This window comes from Cardiocondyla obscurior, linkage group LG01 (genome assembly GCF_019399895.1).
Source record: "Cardiocondyla obscurior isolate alpha-2009 linkage group LG01, Cobs3.1, whole genome shotgun sequence".
Classification (NCBI taxonomy): domain Eukaryota; kingdom Metazoa; phylum Arthropoda; class Insecta; order Hymenoptera; family Formicidae; genus Cardiocondyla; species Cardiocondyla obscurior.
The window spans coordinates 8,815,432-8,838,501 of record NC_091864.1 but is presented as its reverse complement, the minus strand read 5'-3'; the positions used below and the strand labels follow the sequence as shown (position 1 = coordinate 8,838,501).

At 47.6% G+C, this 23,070-nt stretch overlaps 1 protein-coding gene across 8 annotated transcripts in view; it reads left to right on the top strand.

Moving 5' to 3' along the window:
* The window catches only part of Dati (zinc finger protein datilografo), an 85,357-nt gene that overhangs the window by 32,214 nt on the left and 30,073 nt on the right, over window positions 1–23,070 (top strand). For 5 of the 8 annotated variants that reach the window (XM_070660308.1, XM_070660290.1, XM_070660318.1 and 2 more), the window contains exons 3-4: window positions 600–930; window positions 20,667–20,860. In XM_070660308.1, coding sequence (XP_070516409.1) covers window positions 600–930; window positions 20,667–20,860 — 525 coding nt within the window. The remainder of the gene's footprint in view (window positions 1–599; window positions 931–20,666; window positions 20,861–23,070) is intronic. The other 3 variants (XM_070660299.1, XM_070660265.1, XM_070660271.1) reach the window with 2 other exon arrangements.

Below are 23,070 nucleotides of genomic sequence, written 5' to 3'. Positions count from 1 at the left end.
CGTCAAGTTCAACCGCCGTTACCCGGATCAGACGATATAACGCCGCAATTTTGCGCGCTCCCTGTGACTTGCAGCGTCGCTGCTGTTCAATCTTAATAACAACCGTAAGAACTGACGCAAGAGAAACATGAGGATCGATCGGACCGCTTGTTCCGAAATCTGCCGAAACTACGAAGTGAAAATATCGTATCTCGGAGCAGCGTGCTTCTTTCTACTCATTTATTGAAAACTTCAGTAACATTAATTTCACGATGTAAGATTTAATCAAACTTATTTAATTAACTTCTCCAAATTAAATAAAAAGAATTTAAAAAAGAATAAAGATAAAAAAAAAGATTCCACGATACGATATTTCTTTTGTCCGCCTTGCGGTCACCTCGCCTCTTACTCGTCGAAAAAAGAAGATTTTGCTTTCGCAATTAAATGATTAGTCCGTAAAGTTATCGCAAAACCGTCGATGTCGGAGGAGGCGAGGGACCTTTGCAGTTTCGGCTAGGTAATTTATGATGGCGATCGACCACGAGATGTACGCGGTCAGGGTCGATTTGCCATTCTCCGTTGCTCGGCGAAAAGTACAGCGTACCAACTAACCCCGGCAGTTCTTCTCGCAGATCTTCATGCACAAGAGCGCCATGCAGATGCACGCGAGGGAGCTGAGCGCGGGTGCACTGACGGGGAGGCCCGGCGGCGGCGTCGCCGGCGGTCTGGCCGGTCTGGGTGTCGGTGTCGGCGTCGGACCGGGCGGCATGATCACCAGCAATGAAGTTAAGCCGCACCAGTGCCAGCAGTGCCTCAAGTCCTTCTCCAGCAACCACCAGCTCGTGCAACACATCAGGGTCCACACCGGCGAGAAACCGTACAAGTGCAGCTACTGCGACCGCAGGTTCAAGCAGCTCAGCCACGTGCAACAGCATACACGACTGCATACGGGTGAGTACGACCCCCCTCTTGTCCGCTAATTATCGCTAACGACATCGGGTCGGCGAGCTTTTTCCTCGATTACGCCCGATTAAAGTCGACCGCCGCGTAATCGGCACCGCCCGTAAATTAATGCAGAATAATATGCGCTAAGCCCTGGCGGGCCCCACCACACGCCGCGCTGCCCAGGGCTCGTCGTTATAGAACTCGTGCCGAGTTATTGGTCAATAAATTAGTACACGAATATATTGCTGTTATAGTAAATTCTATGAATACTATATCGTCCGGGCTATAGCCAATAATCAATAAATTAATATGCAGTTATTGTCTATACGGGCAATCATGCGTCCCGATTGTGACTAACTTCAATGCGCGCTGGTGCGAAATTGCTTTGTGCATGCGGCATGCGTGCAAGTAAAATATTCCTACCGATGGTAGACGCGAAGCGAACGAACGAATAAACGAACGGGTGCCGTGCTATCGCTCCGGCGGGGACTGCTCTTTCGCGCCCTGCGAGACCCCCCGATATCGAGATAACGATGCATCTGCAGCAGCCGCGTAGGAGGCAGCTCGCGACTAAAATAACATCGATCAGATCGGACCGGGCGCGGAGGATTTGCAATAATGAGAAAACCCGATCTGGCTCCAAAGGCAGACAATGGCTCGCGTCCGGGCAGAAAGAATTTCATTAAGGGATGAGCGTAGTCACTCGGAAGGTATTAGCCTCGCAAGCGAACGGTCAGCACGCGCCGCGCACGACTGCTGGCCCCTTGGAAAAATCTCGTTGACCTTAACGAAGATTTGCTTTGCCGAGGCAATCAGAAAAAAGAAAAAAGAGAAAAAAGAAACAGAAAACGAGATGCCCCGCGTCGGGTATTCGAGCTATTTAATCGAATCGTCCGAATCGTCGCGGAGTAAAAGAGAGATACGAAACCCCAGGTTAACAATCGATCCAAAAGATTCGTTGACAAAGTAAACCGGATCCCCGACGTTTCTTTACTAACGTAACGAGCCGTCGTTCTCTCGGGTCATTTCCATTCTTCGACCGATCGTCAAAGAGAGCTGTCGCTCTAGGGACGCGGACTCGCTGTACCATTTCGCAGGCACATCTCGACGAGGCCTCTCACTCGGAGTCGCTCTTCGATCGCGAACGGTTTGTAATAACGCAGCGTCGCGAATTTGACAAAAATACCCGGCATAATATAGTTCGCTGTGTTTGGCGCTTATCTTTTTCTTTCTGCCGAGGCAAGCTCGCCTGTTTCTTAACCGTAAATAGCGGCGAAAGAAAGACTCGCATTGATTTTAACCGGCCCATCTCTCGACCTCCCGTCTCCTTATTCCACATCCCTGTCTCCCCTTTTCCTCTCGTCCGTTACCTCCTCCTTCCCTCGATCTCTTTTTCTCGTACTCTGTTGCGAGAAGGCCGCCCACGTCCGAATAACTACTGCTCAGCCACCCCATACATTAATAACCGTCCTTCCCCACATATCCCGCCCTTCGTTCTCTACAGGGTGGTGCTCGAGTTGGGCGTGCATGCACGCGCGTACGTAAAGGGTCGCTTTGAATTTCTACACTTCTACCGATAAAATGTTTTAAATGCGCCCGTATGTGCGGAACACCCCGACCTCGGTCGCGCCGAGGGAGAGGGTGCAAAACCTTGCAACGGTATCTCGTGACGACCCGCGAGCGCTCGGAGCCAAGTTTAGCCGCAAATCGAAATATTTCTATTTTTGAACATCTTAAGGAGAAATGATTGGGCGGTGCGAAATTTATATCCACGCAACATGCAAACTTAACGAGCTTGTTGACTCCCTGTAAATCATAAATTTTACTTCTTGCGAGCGCCAGATAATCTCCGCTGATCGATGTTAATTAGTCGCTATTTTGTTATTTATCGTAACTCTCGTTATTTTTTCATTATCGGCATGCTTTAAAATAATTGCCAAAAATCAAACATAGAAGCTGAAAAATACCGAAAATAGTGTCGCGCGTATTTATTAGACTGCATCTCACGTCGAATAAAAATAACAGGACAAAATTACATTTATGTGATTTTTCGTTAATTTTGTTTATATAAATCGAGGAAACAATAATACGATCGTAAGCATTAATTAATATCGAAATAACGCAAATGCAAAGCTACGTACTCGGAAATGCGCATTTTTGCAACGAAACAATCCCGTTATAGCGTTTGCACCGCGTATTGATTTCTCATTTCGATGAAATTCTGGCGCGGCGGGGCACGCAGCGATTGGCCGTTCGCGTTCAAAAATCAGCGGGAATTTGCCGGCGTGCCGACGTTGGCCCCTTTCCCCTCGCCACTCGTCGTTCCATCGCTCCGCAAATATGCACACGAGTTACATCGTTCGTGCGCATATATGCACACGCGTGTTCATATACATGTATATATATATATATATTATAGATATAATTCATTAACCGAAATTTACACGAGAACGCGCGGCCGGTAAAATTCGCGGGGTAGAGGGGGCCGAGGCGAAAGAACCGGATACAGGGGATAGAGAAGGACGAGGTACGGAGAATATAATATCGACGAGTGTCCACGATATCGATAGCTGGTCAATATCTGTAGCCTAGACAAATACCTGGTGAGGGTGCGGAGCACAAGAGAAAGAGGGAGAGAGACAGGGAACGAGAGAACGAGGGTGAGCGAGTCCGTTCACCCCCTCTTGCAGCAACGGCGCGCGAGGATGACCAAACGACCGAGCCAATGGAAACCCTGTTCGCCCCACTGTGGCTTCCGCGTGCGAAAAAGCGCGGGAATTTTTCGATCGCCCGATCGCTCAATAATGGAGCCGAAGTTACGTGCCGCCACCGTCGCGAGCAAGGCCGCGCGAGCGCATAAACGCGGTCGTATGTATATTCACACGTACACACGCGTGCACAGATGCACACGTGCACCCGTAAGCGTATGCGACGATCAGGATGCGCCCGAAGAGAGAAAGAGAAACAGCGAGAGTGAGAGAGGGAAGAACAGATACGAGTCCGTGCGCATAGTATGCCAGGGGCTACCAAAGATTATCCCTTCGGCAGCGGGCAAAACTCAATTTCCCGGCCAAAATCTAATGATCGGCCGCCCTACGCGCCAGAAACTAATCGGTTTTCCCGGAGCCGCTAACTAGGCGCGTGTGCTGGCTGCGAAAATCGCCGCTCGAAAAGCGCGCGCGGATATAGAATGACGGTCTCAAAGGATCGCGAGATCGCGATTGTTAAACGCGGCGAAAGCCCGTAATCTGGGCGTCCATTTGGTAACATCTATGACCTAATGATCCGTCTATGAGCGTAATCGACGTTATGAAAGACGCCGATGCGTAATGGCTGTGTTACCGATAACACATCGGTATTCACCCCCGAGCGACTACGCACTCCCATTCGGTGTAATTTCTAAAGGATTTCCCGCGGAACGGAGTACGCGTGATTTCGCGTCCGTCGGCGAGACGCGTTAAAAAGGGGGAATCTAGCCGATAGGGGCGTCGTCGCGACGGCGATAGCGGTGCTTGAAAAAAGGAGCACGTCCTACCGAAGAAATTGACCGGACAATTTTAAAGCTCACTTAATACTGCGAAAAATTGCCGTTTCGTCGGCGCATGAATAAAAATTAAGGGCCTCTCCGCCACGACCGCCGTTTCTCACCGCGCCCGCGTGGAACAGTTTGGAAACGAGCCTGCATATCCGTATTTACGAGGTGCCGCGGTAAAACGAGGAAAAGAACCAGCTCCCGAGATTCAGGACTCCAAGAGTCTGCCTCTCCTCCGCCGCCTCGCTTCCTCGCGGTCTTCCGGCGGCAGTCTCGTCCGGCCCGTTTTTCCATCCCTCTCGCACTTTTAATTCGTTAATTTCGCCGGTTAAGAATTCATGCGGCGGAATGCCTCTCGGCGGACGTCTCGAGAAAAATCAAAGCGACGAGAAAGCGTGCGCGCGGGAAGGGAGAAGGAGACCGTGAAGCACCGTGGAAAAGAGCGACGCCGGTGGTCCCTTTATCACAAATGGCGCGGAATGAAAGATTAAACAACGGCGCGGCTTTGAGCACGAGAAATAAAAATTACGAGCGAGATATGACGAGGGAAACGACAGGTCGCGGAACGATCTCTTTTGCACGGCTGTATACCTTTTTCCAAACCGCATTCGCCCACGGACTCGCGGCAAAATTATCCAACGAAATCTTCGCATTTGGAGAATATTCTAAACCCGGAAGTTGATTAATTTTCGTTGATTAATATCGCAGGCTAATCAGCCAGCCAACCTATAGCACCGCTATGAATGTTTTAACAGAACGAGCGTTAGTTCTAATACCAGCCCGCGTTCGGCACGGCGTACTCGTAAATTACTCGTACGCCAGAATTCATGCATTCATGCAATTTTGCGAGCGATGTAACCGGCCCGTATTTAGTAATTAACACACTCAACTTCGGCTGCGCCGTAGCGACTTAAAACGACACGATTATCGATGGATCGGAGCGTCGTTACAATCGTTCTCTTTACAATCTGACTACATACTTCGCCGTGCCAAGAACAACCAACACGTTAATCGCAAAATAATATCATACGCGGCGCTTAAAAATAGTGTCATTGTTACTCTTTATTTCACAATTGCTTTACATTTATTTCGCGGCAGGAAAAAATAATTGTTACGTTAAGTTCCCTTTTGCTCATGTTAAAAGTTCGTTGAGTATATCGACGAACTCCGGGGAGAAAATACACGATTTTCATTGGAGGGGAAGAGGAGAGAAAAGAAAACTGATTAAACCGGAGGAACGCCGTATGGTCCGTGGTCGAAGAAATGAACGTATAGTCACGGCGCATATGCATAGCTTATCGATGTGCGCATCAGCCTATTCTAATCCTTCTCTAACCCTTACGCGGCGGCTCAACATTTTTTCCGTGAGGGTTAATTTGAATAGAGTCCACCGGGACCACGAGGGGAAAAGCAGAATGATGAGATATATACGCCTACGCTTTTTTTCGTCGCGTCTCGCCTTTGTACTATATCGAACGAATAAATAAACTGACCGACAATCTTTTTTTTTGTTTTTTTCTTTTTTCTCTCTCTTTTTGTACGCCAATTTCGGGATCGCTTCCGCGATTGATTATGAAACCGCGACGAAACGACGACGGGATCGCGAATCATCATCGCCTTGGCAATTTTTCCAGCTCGTAAGCTGCAAGCCCGCCCGCGCGCTGATTGTCACCACGCATCTGTTTGTGATACGAGATAAGGAATCTCAGCGCAATGTTTGCACGACGTTCTGTTGACAGATCCGAGTGGCGAACTAATAGCCGGTAAATTGACATTTTTGCGCAGCGCCACGACGACAGAAAAACTCGGCGAAAAACGGGCGCGAATCAAAAACGCGGGAACGACAACGATTTGCGCGAAGCCACGAAATTCTCGTTCGTAAGCGAGGTCGATCTTGGAAATTACGGCGCTCTGTCGCTTTCTTTTATTATTATTATTTTCATAAATATAAATGGCAGGTTTTCGAATTGCCTCGAGGGGACGAGCGAATGAAGAACGGCGGGTAAAGTCCTTTTTCACGGAGGCTCCCATCTTTTTGTCCAACACCTTGCACGGCGTTAGTGGTCGATGAAACTAATTACGCGGGATGGCAAAACGTGGGCTACAGTATGCATATTGTGGGGTATAGTGCACTCACTTCGTTTTTTCCCACCCGCAGTTAATTAAAATTTAATGGGACGGGAAACCGCGGTGCTCGCCTAGCCGGACAAATCACGTGGCTCTCAAGAGCTCTCCGCGGAGGTTCAGTTATGAAGAAAGGTAGCGAGATACTTTTAGAACGGAATTTAACGCTCCCCGCGGGAATAGCTTGCGTTTAATGCGCGAGCCGATTTAATAATCGGATTGCGGCTTAATATCGGATACTTGATATTTTAGCACTACCGTATCAAAACGTGTCGGTTCCATAATTTAATTAAAGTTAAAGAAGCAAAATTGCTAAGTGTGCGCGTGCGAGTGGTGCGATTTTAAACGCGCGACGAAAACCCACGCGCAAGCGGAAAACGATTATTATATTTCGCCGCCGTATATATAGCGTTTTTCAAGGCGCGCTCATCAACTTTTTCTGCAACACGCAAATCCGTGGCGCGTCCTGAGATTGTTGCCATGAGAGTGATTTTTTCGCCGCGGCTATCTTATCGCTCGTAGCTGATATAGAATAGTCCGAGATGCAGCTAGAAGTAATAAGTATTCGCTCCGAGTATATAAAAAGCAAGGCCGTGCTGAGTTTTCACGATTCCCGCGAGGCCTCGTCGTTTATTTAGCGCGACGTAAAAGCGAGATCGCCCCGCTTTTCGCATTAACGATCGCATTTTCTGAATAAACGTTCGCATCTTTCGGAAGTAGCAATTAAAAATGACGCCGGAGACTGTGCGAATCGAGACGACGATGACACGACGCCAGAAACGCGATTCTCGCAAGACGCTTAAAGAGGCACCGCCGTTTTAATCTTTGAATTCGGTCGAAAGTTCACCCTCTTGCTTTACTGACTTACTTTCGCAACCCTTTCGCGAGCGGAGGCGCGGCTCCTCCGAGATTCTCCTAGCGAGACGAAAATCGCGCTCGGCGACACAAGCACGTCGCGGAAACAAAAGGAATATTTGAAATACAAATAAAATATCCGCGCCAGCCTCTTCCGGGTGTGGAATTAGTTATTCCGCAGAGAACTTCGTTTTCGAAAATCATATCATTTTCGTCGACGCACAGAGAGAGAGAGAGAGAGAAAGAGGGAGAGAGACAGAAACAGAGAGAGAACGAGCCTTGCGAAAAATGTATATAAATAGATGTCGAACGTACTAAAATAATGTTTCACAGGTAGTTATTCGTAATTGAATTCCTGCTAAGTGCTCGCTAATGGATGTTTATTCGTTGCCGATGAATGGCTGTGCGTAATAATATCCACGATTATTTTATTCGCAGACATAAAAATCGCGCGTCCCCATACGGCGAGAAAGACAGAGAAACGGTCCGAGAGAGCGGCGAGCCGAATTACGAATGTGCGTTGCCGGCCGCGCGAATTCCTCCCGTCGTATTTGTCCCGGCGATACGCGCCGCGTGTAATTACAACTTACACGCCACGCCGCGGTGAACGGTGCCTACACCTAACGAAATGTAGATTAACTTTCTAATCTGGCACGAAAGCCGGCATTTTTTTTTCCCCTCCCGCAATATCAGATACGATCCTCGAGCGCGCGGCGCACCGTGAGCGCTATCACGTTTTAGCGCTGGAGAACCGGTCAGTGGGTTAAGGATACTTAATGCTCCTCAGCCTCGAATGCAATAACTTCGCGCCAGCAAATACCACGACGCTGCCGCGAACGTTTCTCTCTTTTCAAAGTCGTTTTTTTTTTTTCCCTCCCCGTATTTATCCGCGTTATCGATAGTTATTAGTAGCGCGCGCGCGCGCACGCGAGATAGGCGATCCACACCGCCAGCGCGACGACATATATTTATTTTGCATCTGCAATTACTCTGATTACCGATGACGCGTCCCCGCGCGCTATCGCGCCAGCCGTCCAATAATCCAATAAAGAGAACGAAAGCCGCGCACAAAATGAGAACCGTCCGGCAGCCCGGAATAAAAATTCATCTTTAAGTGGAACAAATAAATACCGCTGATGTAGCACCGCGATTATCGCAGAAGCGTTACGATTACAAAACATGAAGCTTCGGTCGCATTAACTATGTATCTTATTAATATTATTAATGACACAGTAATATTAATCGTTGCGTCTGAGATTACGGTACGGCATAAATTTTCGTTCTTACAAAATGACTCTTATTCATCGCCGAATACCGAAAGGGATCAAATCAAACGAGAGAAGCCGGCGGACCGCGATATTGAACGTGATGTCAGGTTTCGACAATGCGCGACGTCGCTCGTCGATTGGAAAATACGCACTTTCCTTCGCTGCGGAGAATATATAATTAATCCGAAGCCGCTAAGGCGCGTCCAAGTTTCGCGATAATACAGCGCCGATAATATTTCCCATCTTCGCGAGGAGAGACGGGAGGATGCATCTCTTTATCGGCGCGGCTGCAGAAAGATTTACGCGGACCATTTATATCGGCCGCTCTCGAGGCCGGCGGGTCAAGAATATTAAGCACGGCCGGTCGTAAAATAAGATATAGATTTCCATCTAGTAAACTTTCTACATGGCATGTGTGGGAGGTAACGCGCGGGACGCCATACGGTATACGAGAACGCGGCGGATCTCCGGCGTCTTACACGTCGGAAACTTCGGGCCCCGGCACGGCGTGCTGTGCGCACGATATACGTCCCTCGCGCTCCGCACACGCTTTTACGTACGCGAACATTCGCCACAGACTCGAGGGCGACGATTTCGACGATGCGCGCGAGCCCGAGAGCGCTCGCTTTCTCGCGAACGTTTATTTCGCAACGTGCGATATCGCGCGAAAGTACATTAGCGTTCTGAAAACAAGACTGGATCTTGCAACCCGAGAAAATTTTTCACTTTTTAATCGAATTTTATCTATAATTAGAGCCGTTCGGAATGGTGGCTTCATTATTAATTCAGTTGTACGTCAACCTCATCGAGGAATCAAAGGTCGTTCAACTGGTAACTCGGGGTGAGAGGGAGAGTATAGTCAGGATCCTACGAATAAATGGCTCGCGATGAAAAATCGTAAAGACACGAGGGCCATCAGGACTTAGCTCCGGCCACTCGACAGGCCGAGCGTTCGTTCTGAGACATTAATTTTTACCCCTTTTTACCCTGGTCTGCCTAATGACTCGAGGTTCGTCGTTCTACGGTGGGTGAGAGAGAGAGAAAGAGATAGCGAGAAAGGGGACAAGGAAAAAAAGGTCTCGACGAAATGCCTGTTAAGCGACGAGAGATTGTCGTTGGAGGAAGGGGACGATGATCTTGTCCTGCATCCAGAAACGATCGTTAACCATTCTCGGACGGATGCGGACGGGTGGAGGAAGCAGGCGCCGCGTGTTGTACTCCTCTTCCGGTGTCTTATATAATTTGTTCTCCTTTTTTCGTCTCTTCTTGACTAGGAACGCGGCGACCACTTCAACCCCTCATTTCAGCCTCGCCCGAACTCAACTCGTTTTCAACCCCTTTCGCTGCCGAGAGCAAGCGAGCGAACGAGCACCGGCATCGTCTCGGCGACAATGGGTCTCATCAGGCATCGGGAATAAATTATGCTCGGTTGAGCCCGCGAGAAAAATTACGGGCCGGCCCGAAATTAGAGCTCGTCACGCGGTGGCAGCGACAAAGAGGAAAAGTTGCCGGCGAAGTATTCTGCTCGATGAGTTTTTTGTCCGCGGAAGCCGAAGAGGCGGGAGAGCCGGTGATCTCGCGATTCCAACCTTAACCTTCGAGCCCCTCTAAATCCACCGACCGGATACGAATCCCTTTTCGCGGAGTCTCGAGCTCGATAACGGCTGGCGGTGTAATAATAGAACCATCTCGCGCCGAGTTTCGCGACGAGAGCTCGCGGGCCGAAAATCAACGAGAGGGGGCCCCGTCGAATCTATCGTATTTCCGTATCGCGCTTCCACGTGCCGGCCGATCGATTTATGGGGTCGTAACCGATCACCGAAAAAAAGGGTTCGTCGGCCTCGATGCGTGGAAACAAGCGTGCCAACGATGAAAAAGGGTTACGAGCCTCGAACGGGTCGGTAACCCCGATGTTCCCCGTGGATGGCCCGAAAAAAAGCGGAGGCATCGGTCGAAGTAAAAAAAAAGAGGAGGGCGGGGGAGAAATAAAAAAAAAATAAGAGGCAAAGAGTTTCGGGCGAGGCAGGTGAACCGCTCCGAGAGGATAGAAGGGCGAGAGCGTGGGAGAGAGAGAACGAAAGAAAGAACGGGGGAAGGGGGCTACCATATGCCCGAATAATGTTCCACCCGCACATGACCGGGCCAAACGGCAACAACAGGAAGTTCGTTGGCATCATCGCAGCTAGAATCGCGACGCACCTTCAAGCGTTGAACGTCCTTGCTCGCGCTAACTCTAATGCACACGATAACGACCTCCTCTCATCGCGAGACGGCTAGATTCGTCAGATTGTATCAATTTGCAAAGTTTCCGAGCGCTACGGCGATAGGTTCTTTTGATCATTTATATTTTACGTAGAGATTAATATCAAACTGCAACGTGCAATTTCTCGTATCACCCTAAGTCTATTTTCGGCACGTAACTCGCTTAGAGAGAATCACAGTCATTTCGATTAAAATGTATCATCCGCATCAAATAATAGCCAATCACGGGCATTCGACAGCGTCGCGAAAGCGAGCTCGTTTCCCAGGAAAAACGCGGGGACGAAGGCGGAAGTGTAATAACGACACGTGGGACAAAGTGGAGGCTCGGCGGTAATCTTAGCTTCATAAAACTTTCACGAACGCTTAATACGTCGGTTGACGTCCCGGTCGGAGCGAATAGGTCGCATTCGGCAAAATAAACGCGCCGCCTAACCAAGTTACGGGATTATTGATCAACTATTACCGCCCTTTACTGTACCCGGCCGCGATTCCCGAACGCTTGCCCGCGTGCCTTACCCGCATCATCAAACGGAATATCCGCCGCTGGGCTGAGACTAGATTCCCCGAGCTTGCAAGTCCGCCTGCCCGCTATCGACTCGAAAATTCACTTCGACTTCGGTCGGTCGTGTGTACGCGAACCTTGAACTTTCGGGCGCCGACGTCGCGCGCCGGTGACGCCGAGCGCTTGCAAAATGCAACGGCACCGCCGACGACGTCATCCCCGAGCGTATCGTTGCTCCGGTCGACGTTTGAATTGGAATTGAAGTCCCGGCGTAATTCCGCGCGAATTTTCGCTTATTTTGGACGCAGACTGCACGCGAGAATCATCTTCACGCTCATTTTGCTCGATCGCGAAGCCGAGGAGGTCGGTATCGGTCGTACGACGTGTTCCGCTTCGAAGTCTAAACCGAAAACGTAATCGTACCGGTGGTCACGATGCCTGCTTCTCTTTACTTAATGATAACGCTCGCATGATTCCTACCAGATTCGCGACGTTGTTAGTACCCGACGACCGATTAAATTAGCTAGAAACAAGTTTTATTGAATCATCGTACGCTTCTTAAGTGCATTATCCATCATGCTACACGAGTGACCGTCATTTTCTCCGACAAACGGCATAAAATTCTGGACGCATGACTTCGAAACGCGCTTTCGAGAACAATCGCTGACGCCGACTCTGAAAGAGACTGTACTGGGGTGATTTCGCCTAGACTACTGATGATGACTGTACCCCGCGTATGCAGGGGATACACTCGCACACAAACGTATTTCTGAACAAACACATACACATACGCGAGAGAAATTTCGCACGTACGTACGGCACATTCGCCAGGGGGTAGAAATCATTAAAGGGGCGTGGCGTGCTCGTGGTTGCCCGGATGACGGTCACGTGAACCAAGATGGCTGCGAACCGGGAGGGCTCCCCTCTTTGCAACAGTCATTTGTTATCGGCCATTTTATTTTAATGATTTCCATGCATGCGTGAAACGCTCGGCTGCATTGTCCAGGAAAGGGATGCATTCTCTCCCCCTGCCCCTCCCGGTCCCGGTCCCGTCCTCTCACCGGCACTCTCTCGCTCTCATTCGAATTCTATGTGCCCGGTAACGTGTTCGCTTAGCGCAATATATGCTATGCCGAACGTGGCACTAACGCCGGTTTCATGGTAATTCCGGACCCTATAAATTTTCAGGCGCGTCCACGATAATGCTACCGCGCGCTCTTCTTTCGATAAATCTGATGGCAGCGCCCGATAATGATTCTCGCGGAAAGTAATTTCATCTGTCCGATACTGACCGCCCCGCGCGCGAGTTTCCCGCGAAACGGACACACCTCTCGGTGACAGTTTTCGTGAACGAATTAACATCAAAGGGCTGGAAATGGTCATTTAACCGCTTACCACATTTTAACACCTCTTTGAAGGTGGCAACTTGTTTTTGGAATATAACTGATAGGGAGTTTCCGCTTTCTTTGTTTCTCTTTCTCTCTCGCTAATTACGCGAATTTTTTTATATTACGATATTATTTTTTATATATTTATATATTTTATTATTTTATATAAATTTTTTTATAATTTTTTGAAACATATGTAGCTCTCATTCGACAAATTTTTAATAATGACGATAAGCTCTGACTATTCTCTTTTTCTCTTCCAAGATTGAGACTTTTTCTGGTTTTAACACGCGCATCGTCGAACTTTCATATAATAAGCAGAACGCATCTCGCCAGGGTATTACGGAAACGAAAGAATTCGTACAGAGATGTCGAAGGGGCTCTCGCGGGGGAGCAGAAGGCGGTTCCGGTATAGCAGTTAATTATACAGCTATATAGCACGCCTGATTATTAATGACTGTCACGGGAATAATTATCAAAACACAACGACTCAATTGTTCGGCTCGCGCACTAGCCGGGCTAGCGAAACCGTAATTAATGTAGACCAATAAACGCGGCGCGCTCATAACTCGTCTAAATAATTAATTCTCTATTTTTGTTGCCGCGAAAACGTCGCACGAATGACGTTTACCAGCGCGCGAGATTCGGCGGCCTGCTAATTTAATAAATGCGCGATAAGCATCTCGAGATCCCCGTGGCATCTCGTGCCACCGTCGTCTTTGTCGCGGCGAAGGAAATCTTTTTATATCGTCGCGATCGCTTCCGCGGCCAATGTAGAAAAGCATCGACGATTCCCGGGCATGTAAGAAAATTAATAGAGGCTGTCACATTACCGTCGTACTTTTAGGCTAAATTTGAAGTTTAATCGCTTTTCGACTCTCGCTTTAGCGGGAGCAACGCGGATAAGCGCACTTTAATTAGCAACGAGCCAAGGCGAGCTACAGACCGCCTTTTCCGAAAATACTTTCCCGTCGAACCAAGGTTAATGCAATCCGTGCCGTGCATGAGAAACTTGAATTTTTTAACGGGCCACTCACACCTGAACGCGCGCGGGTCTCGGCGTTTATCGCGACCAAACGTCGCCCTAAAGACGTAAAGTACAAAGTTCAAACCGCACTCGTCACGTAATCGCCTGACGCTATTGTTCAACGTTTAAGCGCCGCTCTTACGCTTGTCCTATCTAATATGACTTTTGGAATCGTCGTTAATCGTAATCGTTATTTGGATTTAGCCGCGAGAGTAAAGCGAGCCTCTGGCCTATCCGCATTATCTATCATCGAGGCGTACTTATACATCTTATTTTATTATACGCGTATTAGGTGTATGGAAAAGTGTTGCTCGGCTGATAGAAAGTTTTAATATCGCTAGAATGTCGTTCGAACGTCGTGACTCTATCTTAACGCAAAGTATGCTACTTCAAAAGATACGCTGATCAAATGAAAATCGGCTGAAACTCACTGATAAGTGAAATAGGTTCATTCACGATTCCTGATAACAATGTTGTAACTAGGCGCACAGTTCGAGCTTAATACGGCCTCGAAATCTGCACGCTATCTCTTCGAGTTTCGATATCTGCAATTTTTCTTCTTTTTTTTTCCATTTTAATATTTACGATTTAATATTTGCAAAGTTTCTATTCCGTAACTTTGTCTTTTCCGTTTTAACGATTTTGCACACCCATTCGATACAGCCGAACGGGTCGTTTTTGATGGAGGAAAGAGGGGAAGTGGGTGCAAAATACTGCATCGCTTTCAATAATTTGCGTAAATTCGTTCTCTGCCTTTCGCGCGCCACCGTCATTCGCTTGTCATCGTCAATTTTTCACGGGAAACAGTGCGTATTCGGTAAATTCGGCGCCCCTTTACCCGGGTACACGCCGAAATTCGAGGTATCACTCGTGTGGATAGTTCGACGAGTGTCATAGAAGGTCGCAAGAGCGAAAGAGCGGGTGGGTCGGGGCGAAGGGGGCTCGCCAGGAGAGCGGCCATCAGTGCGAACGACGCACGTGCGTGTGAGTGCGTGCAATTTAATGATTTCCAGCCGGAATTTCGATGACGCCGGGAGCACGGGGTGAGGGGACCGAGGCGGCGGGAGAGAAAGAGGGAAGGCGGCGACGACGAGGGGAACGCGGGAGATCGAAACGCGCGGCAGGAAGAGAGAACGAGCGAACGCGGCCGCGAGTTGGTCAGAGCCGGCGCATTTCCGTTCGCGAATTCCTGTGCGAGGGATAGATAGAAGCAAAGAGAGACAAAGAGAGAGAGAGAGAGAGAGAGAGAGAGAGAGAGAGGGGTGGAAAGAGGGTTAGAATGAGGGAACGAGCAGCGGAAGAGAGAAAGGGAACGAGAACGACGGCTCGAAACAAGAGAAAAGACGCTCGGTCTCGTGAGCGAGATGGCACGTAAATTTTCTAGCGGTGCGTTCATTTGTTCGTTGAACGAAATGCGAATGCATTATACATGGATTGCAGGGGACATTAATTTTCTGCCGTGGACGTGTAGTGGTCCGCGCGCGCGGCAGAGCGGCAGAGCCGTGCCGGGCCGGGCCGGACCGCCGCGGACTGCGAAGAGGGTGGCCGAGCGCGAGGGGGTGGTTGGTCATCCACCCGGCATATAACATTCACCCGGGTGCGAGACCCGGGACGCACGGGGATGCGGGGACGATCAGCATACACCAGCGGTCAGACCGAGGTGGTGGAAAGGTGGAAAGGAGGGAGGTTGGCGATTCCACGAGCTGTTTCGCGCTTACACGTCCAACCACGTGCGAGCTTTTGCCGGACTTTCTATCTACTTTCGCGTGCTCGGTGATTTTGACGAGTGGTACGGCGAGATGTATCGGCGCCGCGAAAAAAAAGGGGCAAAAAAAATTATATACATATATGCGCTAGAGAAGCCGCGAACGATCGGCGAGCACGGGATCTCGCGAAGAGTCGCAGGCGCAGCCGGCGTCAAAGGGCTACCGTGTGGCGAAAGGGCGAACGGGGGTGGAAAATCATTGGACGTTCTGTCAGAGGTGTTTGATATCGCGAAAATGATTTGCGCCAACGCTAGGTGTAGAACCGCGGTGCGAGAGAAAAGAGCGAGAGAGAACGCGCAGAAGAGAGAGAGAGAGAGAGAGCGATGGGGGTGCTGACGGAGACGGAAAAAGAGAGAAACGGGCAAACCGAGCGAGCAGAAAGAGAAAGAGAGAGAGAGAGAGAGAGAGAGAGACAAAGGGTGGAAGAGAAAGAGAGAGCTCGAGGGTAGTAACCGTACGTCAAAATTAAATGTTGAAATTCGTATAGAATGTCTGGCGCGATAAATTCGTTCGTGCAACAATGATCACGATTTTTAATGGAATAAAATTGAAATTGTCCGGGCCCCGAAATGACGGATAGAATTTATGGCTCGCACGAAAATGCAACGCGGCAGCAAAATATTATATTTTACCTATAGTTTTATATGTCCAAGCCAGACGATATTTCGAAATGTTAAAGCGCAAGATATCCGAGGAAAAAATACGCGATTAATCGTTTTTCAGACTGTACTTATTTAATTAATTCAAAACCACAATTTTTCGTAATTGATAATTATTACGTAGCGCTATTGTAATGCTTTTGCTACGTTACACACAGGAATACTCAGAGACACGCGAAATTTGAAAGGAGTTCGATCGAACGTCGGAATGTAAATTTTTCCCAAAGTGCACCGACATTTATCAAAAGTTCCCTTTATAATTCGTCATTCCCGTAGTCGACAAAAGGGGATTTCAAAGAGTTGGGGGCGCTCGACCGTTCGACAAGGCAGCCTCGAACGTTCCCTTCCTCCCTCCCTCGCGTTGCTCCATCTCTTGTCCTTTCGTTTCGCACGCGAGATTTTAAATTTAATCATAACTCTTTGTAGCTTCGTGCGGGATCGCGCAAATTTATTACAAGCCGGCGAATTATTATTAAAATGAGGAATTATTTAAATATTAAAAAAAACTCGTAGATTTCGATTAGAGAAAATTATCAAAAAAAAATAAAAAAATAAAAAAAGGGAGAGATCCCACCCGTCTTTCGGAATATGACATCAATTGTCAGTCGTGCTGTCGCTTTTGCTTGACGCATTCGCCAGTAATCATCAAAAACTGATTAACGAGAGATCATTGTACAAATCGCGTTTTATCGTATTGCGCATTTACGGGTTAACACCTTAGCGAATGACACGGTCGATTAAACGATAAACGAGGTAGAAAAAAATGAATGCCAATTGCACGCTTGAAATACCAATGCTATGTACGCGTTACCGCGCGGTATCCTTTTATTTTTACCTTCCTCCTTTTTTTCACCTTTTTTATTTCATTTTATTATAATTATTACTTTTTTTCTTTTCCTTTTTTTTTTTTTTTTTACCGCGCCCGGCATCGTGTCAGCACGGCGTTTATCGCATAATAGCGCGGGAAAACTGACTGTTTTCGTGGAAACGAATGACCGGAGTCGTACGCTCTATGTCATTATTTCCCTTTCATGAACGGGAGAAAGAGAGAGGTGTGCTCACTTTGTAACCCTTCTCGTCGCGTTTGTTCCTACCATCGCTTGCTTCCGGTAGCGCTCAGGCGCACAAAAAAGGCGAATATTACGTATGTGCGAGCGTACACGTGGGCGAGCTCATCATTCTACAAATAAATGTTTCAACCGGCAATTAAGCGCCGACAATAAGAAAGCACTAGGCTTCTCCTCCCCCTCCCCCGACGCCGCCGCTGTTATAGCCAGTGTATTAATACGTTTTTAATTGTAACGCGACAGAAAACATACGGTCTCGAGTGGAAGAGGAAAAAAGCCAAGTGTCCCTTCATAAAAATTCCAGTAGCACTCCTCTTTCTAACGTTTTCTTCTTTTTTCTTTTTTCTTGAATAAAGCCGCCCTTATAACGTAATTAAATACTTTCTTCGCATAAAAGAACACTTTGTTTTGGCATGTCTGTTTAAAGTAAAAAAAAGAAAAAAAAGGGAACAGGCTTCGGTTGTTCGTGAATAAGCCGGGACCGTATGTTTCCTGTTGTAATTGACGACGCATTAATACCTGGCCGACATCGGCAGCCTCGAAAGGGAAGTCAGGCGGTTCGTTACGCGTAAGCGTTTCGCGGAAAGTCGTCTAATTGGTTAATTGATTATTTGGAGATGACGAGGGCTCGTCAATTTGATTCGCGTCGCGGACTCTAGATACGCGTGGCGTTACACCTGCATAAGTAACGCACACGGAAGCCAAACGCCGTCGTAAATAAGTTAACACAGATATGCGGTAACGCGTGTGAAACACTTAAACAAAAGTGTTCGTCTCCCACCGCGCCTTGTTTCAGGAAATAAATAGGAGGCGATCAGAGCTCGCTCGTTTCCTCCAGGAAATCGCCACCTTTAATAACAGACCACGCCGTCGTTCTAAAATCCAACCACTTTTATCGCGTATCGCGCACGAGGAGGAGGCTTCTTATTATCTTTCGTGGCGAGAAAGAGAGAGAGAGAGAGAGAGAGAGAGAGAGAGAGAGAGAGAGAGAGAGAGAGAGAGAGACGAAAAAGGAACGCACGTAGCGAAGATGTAGCGCGTTTCGTTTTCACGCGCGGAAGTTTCGAAATGCCAGCGCGCGATAAAAGATTGCAGAATCTAATTTTGCTCGCTCGAGTTATTTTTATTAAATCGAACACGATGAAATTCTCCGATGAATCACGCGACTGAATAAAAGATGAATCTCGCGGAACGACTGAGAGCAAGGGGTAGGGGCGGGCGGGAGGGAAAAAGAGAGCGAGAGGGATAGAAGTAAAGAACGAGAGAGCACAAGGAACAAGTGCCCGGGGTAAAAAGGATTGGGGAAGAATGTCGATATTAATAAAAGTTAAATTGAGCCAATCGCTTGTGGGAATTAGAATCGAGTCCACTCGAGACGAACGGCGGGCCGCGGAGAGCAAGGAGATAAAAAAAAAAAAAAATGCAATAAAAACTCAGCGGCAGCTGAAGTCTGCCTCTCGAATGCCGATCGATCAAGGCGATTAAACGATCGAGAGGCTACGTTACTTTATCATTATTACGGGCGGCGCGCTTAAATATTCGTACTTTAAGGCAGACAGAAGTTTTTCTAAGGCCGCATAATAAATAACATCGCGCATTAGCATGGAAAATATTTGCGCGTTAGCTGCCTCCAATTTGCGCAGTAGCCGGCGCCGTCCGCGCCTTTCTGCGCGTGACACGGGGAAAAATGCGGCATTTTTCTTCCCACCTACATCTTTGATGTAGATGTAGAAACCTGTTGCATGCCCGTAAAAAAAAAGCGCGCCGGCGAAAAAAGGGGGAAAAATACAACCGAGAGTCACTGACCAGCCAATTCACTTCCTAAGCGCGTTTTTCCACTAAGCGTCTACCTTTTAAGAGCGTAGCCAAGGAGTGAGAGACATACTTGGCGAGCTGACAAACGAGTCATTAATGACGTTTCAATCTCTTCATCAATCTTCGTCGCGCCAGACCGCGAGGACAAAGTTAATATTGAATGCACGATACGTTAAACGGATGATACCTACTCTTACACGCCAATCAAAAGTAAACGGTATAAACGACTTACGGAATATGAATACCTCACGTATGATTACGAATAATAGGAAAGCACTGCGGCCACTATAAATAGATGCAAATACGACGATCCACTAAAGAGTTAAAATTTATTTAAAAGTAGAAAAACCTAACCCTTTTCCTATAATTTGCTACCGTATTAAAAAAAAATTTAATTAATTTTATATTATATTCGGCGTGGGAGACTGTTTTATATTATCGTATTTTATACCGCGGTATTATTACTTTTTATTAATAAAGTAAATTTCCCATAGTGTTAATACAAGGCAAGCATGCTACTTACTTGATAATCGATGCGCAGCAGCAGGAGTTACAGCTACCATAATCCTGAAACATAAAAATAAAAAAATTATATTTAAGAGATGTTTGCATTAATGTCTGTTAAAAAAAATCACGCGTCTTTAATTACTCTTTCATCGCCAATTTGCAATAACTACACCTACTTACGACAAGAGGTCCGCTCTCTAGAGGGTGCGTGGTCTGACTAGCGCGACTCTAACTAAGGGATGCGTGACGTACATACATAGGTCTCACGAGGCACGTACGCCGCTCGAGCGCTCGACCGGCCGATTTTATTTACGTCCTTGAACGAATACCTATACATATTTTAATGCGTTAAAGAAAAATTTCAACGCTGAATATTATATTAAATATTACGCTGTATTATATGCCGAATATTCACTCTAATACATCTCAAATCTATAACTGTTGGTTATGTTACGATACTTGTCGATTAGATTAATTATTTTCATGTTATTGACGTAACGAAATGAATATAATTAATATAAAATAGGTGTATTATAACAAATAGCGTATGTATACATTTAATTTAAAGCAAGAAGTATTTAGAGTAATATTATAAAATACCTTATAAGATATATGCGTACACCCGTAATTGCTAAGAATGATTAAATGTAAAGGTTAATTTTCTTTAACGTGGAAAAAAAGCGCGCTTGTTACAATATCTAGCGTAGTAAAAAATCACACATTTATTATAAAAATAATAAGCCGGTCGAAAAAAGATTTGCGAAAGTGCATGCCGGCATTTATTCATTCTTTAACAGGGGATTAAATTTTAAGTTTCGAGCAGTCTGTAGGAAAATCACGTGGCATGACCGGTGCGAATTTCCCGATCGAGCGTGTACGGGGCCGTTACGTGTTCCAGTGTAACACAATTTACGTACGGCCGTGCACAGCCGCACGAAATTCTAATACGCCTTACGGTATCTGATCGCAGGTGAACGACCGTACAAGTGCCATTTACCGGACTGCGGGCGGGCCTTCATCCAACTGTCGAATTTGCAGCAACACCTGAGGAATCACGACGCTCAGGTGGAGCGGGCGAAGAACCGGCCGTTCCACTGTAACATCTGCGGCAAGGGTTTCGCCACGGAGTCCAGTCTCCGTACTCACACGTCGAAGGTCAGTCATGTATGTACCAAATCCGACGTCCAACTCGCAAATTCGCTGAATACGCGGTGCCGGTAATTAACCGAAAGGGAAAATGAACTAGAGAAGAAAGGTTCGATCGAAGCTCGGTATAATCGCGTGTTTCATATACTTCCGCTATAATCGCTCCCTCTAACGATCGAAAATCTTGTATTAACTCTTTCTCGCGCGACACACGTTTCTCGTTACTCGTACGCACGCATATATGGTGGTGGTGGGTTCACGCTTGCCTCGATACTTGTACAGATAGATTCCCGTTGTCCGCCGTTTCCTTTGTTCCGTTTCGAGGGCTCCCTACATAATCGATGCAAGTCTCAAGCAAGTTAAAACAATCGTCGTTCGGTGGAAATACGACGGATGGGCTTAAGCGCATACCGGCAGACATCAAGCTTGCAGATAAAAAAAAATTCAAATCCACGTCCCAGACCTAATAATCGCGCCATGATCTCGTAGACTCCCTTTTTTTGTAGATAATATAGCGTATACTTTTATCTATCGAAATAACCATACATCGAGAGCTTTGGATAATTCCTCTGGGATCCTTCGCGGGATGCTTGGGCTTCTGCTTTTGCCTCTAAATTCTCATATGGCGCTTATCATCACGGAATTGACGTTACACGATTCGAAGACTGATCGGGAGAAAAAAAAATCTTGTCGCCTAAAAATCATAGAGCTCACAGCGATCTTCAGACAGAGATGAGCAGGACGGAGGTGCCTGAAGGATCCGATCGCGGCGAAATAATTGACGCCCTCGGCAGAAATCCGGCACACAAAGATGCCACGAGGGCCGAGAGGGCTCTTTGATGCATTGCGTTATAAGCGATATACACCCGAGGATTTTCCCATACAAATCGCCGTGAATGAACAATCGTTGTTTACACACGCAACTTCACGGTGGCCAAGGGTGCGTGGCGCCCGACCGGTTATTAGAGGGACAGAGGTTTAAAAAAAAGGAAAAGAAAGAAAAGAAAAAAAAAATACAGTCCGATCTGAGAGAACGACCCCGTTAATCGAATTCACCCCTCGCTCGCGTGGAATCGCGGCTCGCTGCGATTACCACCGGAATCCTGTATCGTGGGGCAGTTTTTTTTTTTTTTTTACCGCCCCACCTCGACCGACAACTGAATTTCTCAACCCTTTCGCCTTTCGCGCCGGGCACATGTCTCGACGAAAAAACGTGGGAAGGCATCTGTCGGCTCGTAAGGCGCTCTTATCCCTTTTTTTCAATCTTCTCCTCTTCGTCTCCGTCTTCTTTTCCTTCTTTCTCTTCCTCTCTCTTTCTCCGTCGGGAAAAAAAGCGCTTGTACTTCTTCCAATTTACGCTGATTGCATAATTCGCAGAACGATGATTTTACCGGCGCGAGACGCAATATTTTGTCGTGAAAGACGGGGATTAAATGCCGAACGGTGGAAATATGTAAGCTGTGTAAATCACCGCGATTTTTCGGGCGGCCGTACGATTTTTGCGAATCGCGGAATCAGGTGCGGCGCGCGTCCAGGCTTTACACAGGGCTTAATCCGTTCACACGTCGGACGGCCCGGCAATAAATATCGTTCTTTTAACGCCCGGCTCATCGGGCTTCTCTAATTGAAACCTAATCCACGGCTAAAGCCGTCAGATTATCCCGTTACCGTCCCCCGCGTGACCCCGATAAATCACCCGTGAAATCGTGCCCCCGCCTTACGAGCCCACCGATTCTTTACCCCCTTATTATTTTTTTTTCTTCTCCTAAAAATGCGCAGTTGCGAGAGAATGAACTGACGCATAATGACGACCCTATTGCTGCCGCCGGTCTTCTTTTTTTACGTGCGCCGTGCGATAATCCTCGCACTAATGAGAATATTTTTTGCAGTCGAGTTATTTGACCCTACGTTTTTTCTCAGTAACACAGCCTTGATGAGCTTTCCAGCGGTAGGGCTCGGCCCTACGCGAAACTATTCCTGAATAGCCGGCTTATGCGCGCGAGATCAGCGCGTCAGATTAAATACTAATACGAAATATGCGGCTACGTATCAAGCTACGATGCCGCGAGAACGGCGGCGTTGTCCAGGCTTATCGGCAAAAACATCGGGATGCACGTAGCCCGCGTTAAACGAGGAAGAAAAACCACGGGAGGAGGCGGCGAGAAGAAATGGAGAAGGTGCAGAGGGAGGAGCGGCAGGAAGGGAAGAGAAGATCTTACGGCGAGCGC